The sequence below is a fragment of the Medicago sativa genome, chromosome 5 (assembly GCF_051527215.1).
Source record: "Medicago sativa cultivar Bolivia chromosome 5, Bolivia_mono, whole genome shotgun sequence".
Classification (NCBI taxonomy): domain Eukaryota; kingdom Viridiplantae; phylum Streptophyta; class Magnoliopsida; order Fabales; family Fabaceae; genus Medicago; species Medicago sativa.
The window spans coordinates 52,978,884-52,988,531 of record NC_140753.1 but is presented as its reverse complement, the minus strand read 5'-3'; the positions used below and the strand labels follow the sequence as shown (position 1 = coordinate 52,988,531).

Genomic DNA, 9,648 nt, shown 5'->3' with positions numbered 1-9,648 from the left:
CAGACTAATGGACAAACTGAGGTTACAAACAGGACTTTGGGAAATATGATTCGATGTATTTGTGGTGACAAACCGAAACAGTGGGACTTGGCTTTACCTCAGGTTGAATTTGCTTATAACAGCAGTGTGCATTCTGCTACCGAAAAAACACCTTTTGCACTTGTTTACACTTCTGTCCATAGGCATGTGGTTGATTTGATTGAGTTGCCTAAAGCTCCTGGAGTTAGCGTAGCTGCTGAAAAGATGGCTGAAGAGATCATGACTGTGAAAGATTTTGTCAAAGCCAAGTTAGAAGCTACCGGATAGAAAAATAAAGTTGTTGCAGATAAACGACGAAGAGTCAAGGTTTTCAATGTGGGCGATGATGTGATGGTATTCCTACTAAAAGAGAGATTTCCAGTTGGTACCTACAGTGTAACAGCCCGGGGCCCACCCGGTCTCACTATTACTCACAAGCTTAATCACTACCCCCCTCTCTGGTAGTGTTTTTGCCTCCCGTGGGAATCGAACCTAGTACCTGGGGATAAGTACTACTTCAATGCATTCCCACTACCAATTGAGCTCTAGCTCAATTGGTAGTGGGAATGCATTGAAGTAGTACTTATCCCCAGGTACTAGGTTCGATTCCCACGGGAGGCAAAAACACTACCAGAGAGGGGGGTAGTGATTAAGCTTGTGAGTAATAGTGAGACCGGGTGGGCCCCGGGCTGTTACATACAGCATGCTACAACCCCGCAAGTATGGTCCATTCTAAGTAGCTCGTGAGATCAATGATAATGCATACATGGTAGCACTTCCAGATTCTATGAACATTTCCAACACTTTCAATGTGGCAGACATATATGAATTACATGCAGATGAGGTCCTTTATCAAGATGAGAACTCGGGGTCGAGGTTCTTCAGAGGTGGAGGAGACTGATTTAGACAAGCTGGCAGCGCGAATTGAAGACGAAGTGGCGCGCAAGAAAGGTTCAGTCGGAATGGTGCAGATTTTGCATCCAGTGTTTAATTGACCCAAATTATTCAGCATTCGTGGTCGTCTGAAGGCTCGAAACCGCCTTTTAATATTTCAGCATTTTCTAGAACTTTCTATTTTGTTTCGTTTTGTTATTTTTGGACCCATACGGGTTTGTTATTTCTTTTAGTATTTAAACAGAACTTATGCAGCCTAAGAGGCATTCATTCATTCAATAAAATTATTTGAGACTTTTCTCTCAATTCTGGTGGATTTCGGAAACCCGTATTTGATAGGTTTGTCTCTTGCAACCTGTCTGTTTATCTTTTAGGTTTAACGTTTGCTAACCCTTGCTTCCGTTATTCGTCAAATTGTCTTAAAATACTTCTTGAACACTCTTCATATGACATTTTTCAGAAGTTATATCAGTTATTCTTGCTTTTCCAACTAACTTATTATCAAGCTGAATTGATTTACTTCGAGAAAAATACTTGAATTTTTTGCTCGAAATGTAATTTAAATTTTGCATTAAACAATTTCTTAAGAGAGAGAAGTGTAATTTACTCTTAAAAAAAATTGTGAATGTAATTAAGAATTTGAACAAATCTTAAAATGTAGTACATATTCTTATGAATAGATATATCGAATATATAGAAAAGAAATGTGCCTTCAAATAAATTGTAGTAGAAACAAACCCAGATAAATATATGCAGTAGAAACATCTTTGAATTAGGCTTATTTTAAGTTAAAATCATCTTCGAAAAGTAATTTTCCCATGAACTATTCTAGAATAAGTATTCAATTTTTACACTCCTTCAACAAAAAAAAATCAATTTTTACACGTTTTGCAAAAAATAGAATTGTGTGCCATCACTTTTTGTACCACTACCAACTGCTATGTGGAGGACATCATCAAATGATCTCAAACAATCTGTCACCGTCCTAGAAAAGATGTCGACAAGATTGTCACGTGTTTACTTTTGACCAATGCATGGACACGTGCACAATTTTTGTTGCCACACTCTTATTCAAACGTTGTATTTATACACATACATATCCATAAATTCCATAAATCCACATTCTATGCATATCTCAAGCACAAGCATAACAAATAACAAAACAAAATTTTCAACCATATTATCCAAAACCAAAAATGAAAGGGTGTTCCTTTGTTGCTAATGTTCATGATTTCACTTTTTCTCCTTCTTTGATTTGTTCTAACTCGTTTATTCCATTCCAAAGTAATGTTTTTCCTAGTAATGTGACCTTGAAACCATTGAGGACAAAGGTGGGAATTTCTCATAAACAAAAAGGTAAAAGGGAATTTGTTGTGGGATGTGCTAGTTGGGGATTGGTGAATGAGTTTAAGAGAGAACTTGAAGAAGTTGAGATTGATGATGAAGAAAAGGGTAAAAGTGGAATAACAAGGTATAGAGAAAAGTGTGGAGAAAGGGAAGGGGTTGTGGAGTTTTTGGAGTGTTTGGAAAAGGAAGCAATAATGGGTGATGATGAAGGAAAAGAGCCTAATGATTACAATCGAAGGGCTCAGATATTTGATAAAAGCTCTGAAGTATTTCAAGCAGTTAAGGAATCAAATGATCATGTTTGAATGAATAGTGAATTTGATATATGGCTTTGACTCTAATATTTGTACTTGATATAAGCATATAGTGACAAATTTGTTGTGTTTTGTTTTTGTTGTAGTTGTCTTTTGATAATTTTAATGTACTCTATGATTCTTCTTTTCTTATGTTTAATTTCACAATGGATATCAATGACTTGTAAATGAATCAATTTGCTTTTATTATGAGCTGATTGTGCTTTATTGTAAATGCTTTCATGTTTAGTTTGAGAATGGTGTCTTCGATATGAATTTTAGACAACTTTTTCTGCCTAAAGTTATTTGTTAACGCGACCCTTTCAGTAATACAAAATTCTTGAAAGAATAAGTATCCGCAACAATTTTGACCCACATAACATGAAAATCAAAATTCTAAGTCGATCAATTACTTTTTAAATTTATAGAACAATGGAGGAACAAGAGATTATTTGTCCTTAGATAGTTTTATTCATTACACAAAGAAAAGCTATTCTCCCCTTCACACAACGATTTCCTAATGCTCCTAAAAAAAGGTCAATCCTATTTTACATTTTACACTACATTGTTGGACTGACAGATTACAGTAACAGAAATAAACTGATTACAATAAATGAAAGAAACATACCTTTCCTCGGAAAACAACCTTATTCTCAAGGTTGAAGTCATAGAATTGATCTTGGATTGTCAATCATCCTTGAGGTTGAAGTCATAGAATTGATCCTGGATTCTCAATCTTTCTTTCTAAGTTGTGTCTTCTGCTGATTTGCCCCGCCTTTTTACCAACATTTGTGGGATAAGTGTGATAGGCTGAAAATACATACTTATATCACAAGTGTTGGTAAAATAGCAGGGCAGAGACACTTAGTTCGCCCAAACAGATTCATGATGATAAGCAGTGATAAATTTAACGGAATGTTATTTGAACAATCAAAACGATCTTAGATTGTCAATCATCCTCAAGGTTGAAGTCATAGAGTTTATCCTGGATCCTCAATCTTTATTCCTAAGTTGTGTCTTCTACTGATTTGCCTTGCCTTTTTACCAACATTTGTGGGATAAGTGTGTTGGCCTTGCCTTTTTACCAACATTTGTGGGATAAGTGTGTTGGCCTGGAAAAACACACTTATACCACAAATGATGGTAAAATGGCAGGGCAGAAACACCTAATTCACCCATCAGATTCATAATGATAAACAGTGATAAATTACTATTTATTTATTTTTTTTGTCAAGCAGTGATAAATTTAGCATAATGTTATTTGAACAATCAAAACCTAACAATGTATCTGACACCATACAAAATACATTATTTATAATTATTGATTTAACTTAAGATGATAGAAAACAAATAGAAAAACTAAATCTAATATAAATACAAAAAAAAAAAAAAAAAATACCAAATAAATGATTGTCCGCATAACATTTTTCTAAATTCAAGGGTTTTGTTTGTCAAGATGTTGACAGAAGTGACTGAGGAAGGTGGGATCTCTAAGTGGGAATACCATGTAAAAGCATAATCCCTCTGATAAAGATTTCTGCAATGGATCTAGTAGAATAAGCTGCTAGATGAGAAGAAAATGACCATATTTACTCAATCTGGCCATTTCCACCAGCAAAGTTATCAAGCTTGGGTTGTTTTTTTTACAAAAAAGAACATTGTGAAACTTTATGTAGAATAAAATTATAGTGAGCTGCATATGATATTTCACATAATAATCATAACATGAAGGGACTGCAAAAAGAGAGAACCAAACAATGTTACCAAATTACTCTTATATATGAAATGTCAAAAAGGGATTACAATCAAACAGTTTCTATGACAATAAACCATTTTTAAAAGTTTAACGTACATAGTTTCATGCACTCCTAACACATTTCAGAGGAGGCAAAAGTAAGAGAAGCACAAACTTTTGTTAAAAACATAAAAAAAATTAAAAATTAAAAATAAAAAAATAAAAAAAAATGTTAAACAGACTTTGAAAGTTGATTTTCATCCCTGCTAGCACTGTCCTGTTCGCGTGTCGGCCGGCGGCCCTTATCAGGACCACCTATGATCCCCCATCTCTCAAATTGTTTTTGTCGAGCTCGAGCCCTCTCCTTTTCTTCTTCCGATTTCTGTGCAAAACAGTAAGGACAGGAGACTCCATATTCATATTCTGGGGATTCCATGTCAGCATCACTCACAGGCTGCTTACAACCATAGCACAGCTTGAAATTTCCTTGTGCCAAACCATGCTCGACAGAGACTCTCTTGTCGAAAACAAAGCACTCTCCCTCCCAAAGGCTTTGTCTCTCCGGAACTTCCTCAAGATATTTCAGGATCCCACCTTCCAGGTGATAAACCTAGGAAATTTTCAAACAGAATTATGACAAAGATTTTGTATCCCAGTAAAAATTGTAACCAAAAACTAACAAATCTTGTTCATAGAATCATACAAGCAGATACATTACTTTTGCTTATTAAATATAAACGAGTCTGTGTACGAAATTGCATAGTTTGAATAAATAGCACATTAAAAACAAGGACAAAACTATTGTACAATAAATGTTGTACATGTTGTTTTACACTAAAAGTAAAAAAAATGTGAAAGTAGAGATTCCGAAAGTAGATATGCGAAGACAGTTATGAATAGTTAGTTTTAGTCATTTTTAGTTCAAAACAGCACCTATAAACTTATGAGTGTTTGATAGGTTTTTGGCATCGGCATCAAGTTCCGAGATAAAGTCGAGCCAAAAGATCCCGATTTAAGATAAATCTGTGAGGAAATGGGATCTCTTTGGGATCTACTCCAGCATTTAGAAATTGGTTAATTGGTAAACATACATGTACTTGATGCCCGCCCAAGAAAGAGACCCAAGCAGAAGCTACTTATATTTTCTCATACCAAACTCTTGTCTTCGGCTATTGGGGATCCCATTTCCATATCAGTTAAAATATGTTTATTTGAATTTGCGTATTAACAAGTGGAAACGGTCTATTATCTTAGATAGAGTAAAGAAATGTCCAAATGATTTTTGCATCAAATGAATTTTGTTCATGCAAAACAAAATAAAATTTAAAGGTAGAATCACCTCTTTGAAACCTTTGCTAAGAAGTAGACTTGAAGCTTTCTCACAACGAATACCCCCGGTGCAATACATTGCAACACGTGGCAAATGTTGTTTCTGATTCTTCGTTTCTTTTTCAGCACTTTGGTCTGAATGGTTTACATCATCTTTTGGATGTTCAGCATCTTTTCTGGTAAGCTCGAAACGTTCCTCAACCCAAGATGGGAATTCACGAAATGATGTCGTACAAGGATCAACTGCTCCTTTAAACTTTCCTATTCTTGTTTCGTAGTTATTCCGCACATCAATTACCACCTGCAAATGAAGATGTCAATCGCAATGAAAATTTTGCACTTCTGGTAAATACAGTACCAATACCATGTCTTCCCTTCCCTAATTTTCTATATGTCAAAGTGTCAAACTCTACTTCTTCATCATGTTCCCATGTAAATTAAGTTCTATTCAACCTCACATGACGTCGAAATTCCAATCCTTACAAAGTGGAGTAATAATCAGAAAATAAAAGTGTTGTCAATCGTCGATCGCAAAAAATAGCAGTTTGATCAAATTCCGCTACGTTACAGTGCTACAGCGCCTGTTAGAACCAATATAGTGCATCGCAAAACAATAACAGTTTGTTAAATATTCGCTACACTATAGCAATAAAGCACCTACATAGCCTCTATTTAACAACACTAGAAATTATAACTTATTTTCTAGAAATAAATGATGAATAGATAACCAGATCAAAAAGTTTTAAAATTCATTTGATTGTTTTTCCTTCAATATTAGAGCTTGCAAAGAGAGTTTCTCCCATTTTTAGCTAGAAAACCCATGATATAAATCCACATTTTACGTTGCCTTCAGCAATGGTAGACAATGAGATTATTCATAATAGATTTAATGTAGCCTAAATATTTAACACTCTCAAGAATCCAAACAAATTAAGCCATTCACGTTTAAATTCTGCAGGGATATACAACCATCACATAACAACAGAGCCTTATAATGAAGATTAAAAAACACCGATAATAGGAATATAGCAACTCACAGTATCAGGATCGCTAATCAAAGAATTCCACTCCTTTGCGCCAATATATTTTCCAACCCTTTCAATAGGTGATACCGTAGGCATCCCAAGAGTGACAATCTGTGAAAACAAAAAGCTCAACCTAGTTAAGTTATTTGTACGTAAATTAATCTCAACATTTAATATATAACAAAGTAGTTCAGTCTTTTGGCATTTGTAAAACGTTACCTCTTTCTTCAACTTGACTCTAACATGATCCCATCGGAAAGGTGCGTCTTCGCCAGCAGCAAGAGGAGAACTGGCACTGTGTCCATGATTACCGTGATGGATGGCCTCCTCCTCAGGACTGACAGGCGATTCAATACGTCTTAGCCCCTTCAGACGATCATCACTCTGAATAAATGCAAGAACTTTCTCCACCGACTCCCGCGTACCGCATAGGCTGCCATTAATTCCTTCAGGCGCAAGAATGATACCGCCTGAAACACGCTGAGCAATATCAGATCAGTGAGACGCAAGAAATAGCACGCTATGAAGTCAGCAGATCAAATTAGTTCTTAATGCACTATGTCGACCAAGGACTCAAATTGCAAACTGGATCATGTGTTGCAACGACAACATTTTCAATTGAAGCCCAACTGTCGCAAAATCAGACCATGATTGTCTACTGCATTGGCAGCATTGGAGGTATGCATTCCCTCCAACTGAAAAAGTGTGTACTGTGTAGCTAATGCAGATATAAGATCGATACTGTAGGTAGGATAGCAATAAATGACTCATGTTTGTACTTTACCACAACAGATTCGAAAATATACTTGAAACATGAGCCATTTGATCTTCGTCAAACGGTTTATGGTCTCTTAATTGATTTGACGGCGTGCTTTTTTAAATGCAGTGAATCCCAATTCTTGCATTGAGCTACATGGGGCCAAAGCCCACAATAACCACAATTTCAACCGCAATTTATGTTCTTGCAATAGAGTATAGTCTACAGTCTACACAACTGGGCCAGATGGGGCCACCATAACCACAAGATTCACAACATAACCATAACTTAAAACCTAACTATATACAGACCTCACCTATGACAAAAGGAACATCACCTATGACAAAAGGAAATATGCCAGTTCATATATGTAAATGGTAAACAAACAACCATAACCTTCACTAATACTAAAGATGGACTTAACTCCTCTAAAATGAACAAAACACTGTGGTGGGTTAAATAAGTAATATTAGTTGATGTAATGCTCACATGCATTACAAATCACATATATGATATATGCTAAAATATGAATAGCTTAGATTACATCTTAAAAGCAAAGTCCAAAAAATATATACATGAAAATATTTACTTTGTTATAAATAAGACTAAATCTTCAAGCTGGTTCATGAACTATTACACTCTTATTTAGTTTCTGACTGAACTATAGAAATGTAAATAAATAATCCGTAATCTGTCAAGTTAGTCTCTAAACTATCACTCCCTCTCCTATTTGGTACCTGAATTACAAAACTATAATAAATAGTCCCTAAATTATCACTATGTGTATCTGTATGGATTTTGGGCCATGACCTGGCCCCTAATCCATATGGAAGCTGAGGCCCATGTCCAGGTAACCTGGACCATGGCCGAGCATTACGCGCTCATCCCAAAGTCTGCAAAGGAACAACTATGATCCAAGTCATTGTTAATTAGGCCTGGGAAAATCAAGGCACGGTAGCTGCGAGATTAGCAGCGTGGGCAATCAGCTGAGCACGAAATCCGATCCACCTCCTTAACTCTAAATATAACCCTAATTCCCATCCGCCTCTCAACACCTGGCAGCGGCTAAACTTACCTACACCCCCTGCAAATTCTAGCAAGAACATTATGGGCCCTGTTGGATTGGCTTAGTTTTTAGCTTATAAAAAATAATTGATACAAATAAATAAGCTTTTATGTTAATTTATAAGTTCTCACTAACGAAAATTGTATCTTCATAAGCTGTTCTTTCATAAACTACCTTGACAAGCTTATGAATAATAATACTTAAAAGCTTATTTATTTGCATAAGCTGTTTGCATAAGCTAAAAAATAAGTCAATCCAAACAGGCCCTATGTTTGATATTTTGAAAGTAACTTAATAGATTGAGAATAATTGCATAAGAACTACTTTATTATACATCAATATTGCAAGAATAATCATAATTTCTTCAAATAAAGATAAAGAAATGAATGCAATACCAGTTGTTGACATAATTGCTTCAAGGGCACACGCAAAACAGCATGATCAGGGAAATCCGCAAACTTATAAAACGAAACCACAACAAGAGATTCCATTTCACCAGATTCAACCAACCCAGAAACTGGTATTGCATTATTGGGTCCAGAGTGAGAGAAACACTTAGAAAGCGTCATGCTTTGAAGAGAATGAGTGTTGGAGAATAGAGAGAGGTTTTTGAATGAAGGGTTAGGGTTTGAAGAAGAGTGACTTGTTCTGGTTTCAGATGAAGGGGTTGTTGAAGAAGATGAAGATGATGGTGAAGAAGACAGCATCCTTGTAGTAAGAGACAGGAATGGTTGAGGAAGACAAGAATATGGTATGTTCCTGCTGGTTCTGAGAATGGAGGCTGCATTTAGATGTGGTTCCATTGTTCTGTGTTTTTTTTGTTTTTGAATTACTTGGTTTTTTAACACATTGGGGGCATGGGCTTTTTTGGCTTAGGACCATGTTAGTTTGAAATTAATTACTATTACCTTTCCCACCCTATTCATTTCTTGCACGCCCTTTCACACCTCTATATAAAGGAGTGAAGACTTAGAGATTTGGTGTTGCTGAACGAAAGACTCATCAACATTTTACAAGTGCCAAAACTCTGCTGAAATTGTTCTGCATTCACTTAGAATTTCTGTCTCTCAAAGTCATATCTTAGAAATTCTTAAGTCTTAGAGTCTTATCTGATTTGTATTGTGAGCACCTCTGATTGTATATCAAGTGTTCAACCTCAAACATTTTTCTTTGTAATCTTGTTT

At 35.7% G+C, this 9,648-nt stretch overlaps 2 protein-coding genes across 2 annotated transcripts; one reads left to right on the top strand and one right to left on the bottom strand.

Annotated features, from left to right (window-relative positions):
- The first annotated feature begins 2,026 nt into the window (after nt 1–2,026).
- On the top strand, nt 2,027–2,765 carry LOC146922960 (uncharacterized). The gene has a single exon (XM_085715731.1). It carries the CDS (start codon nt 2,109–2,111, stop codon nt 2,562–2,564), a length of 456 nt encoding a protein of 151 aa, XP_085571857.1. The 5' UTR covers nt 2,027–2,108; the 3' UTR covers nt 2,565–2,765.
- Nucleotides 2,766–4,312: 1,547 nt separating this feature from the next.
- On the bottom strand, nt 4,313–9,275 carry LOC146922959 (Rhodanese/Cell cycle control phosphatase superfamily protein). Its single transcript, XM_085715730.1, has 5 exons — nt 8,860–9,275; nt 6,861–7,121; nt 6,654–6,752; nt 5,627–5,917; nt 4,313–4,897 (listed from the first exon to the last, which is right to left on the bottom strand). The coding sequence occupies exons 1-5, from the start codon at nt 9,265–9,267 to the stop codon at nt 4,520–4,522; spliced, it is 1,437 nt and encodes a 478-aa protein (XP_085571856.1). The 5' UTR covers nt 9,268–9,275; the 3' UTR covers nt 4,313–4,519.
- Nucleotides 9,276–9,648: the final 373 nt, after the last annotated feature.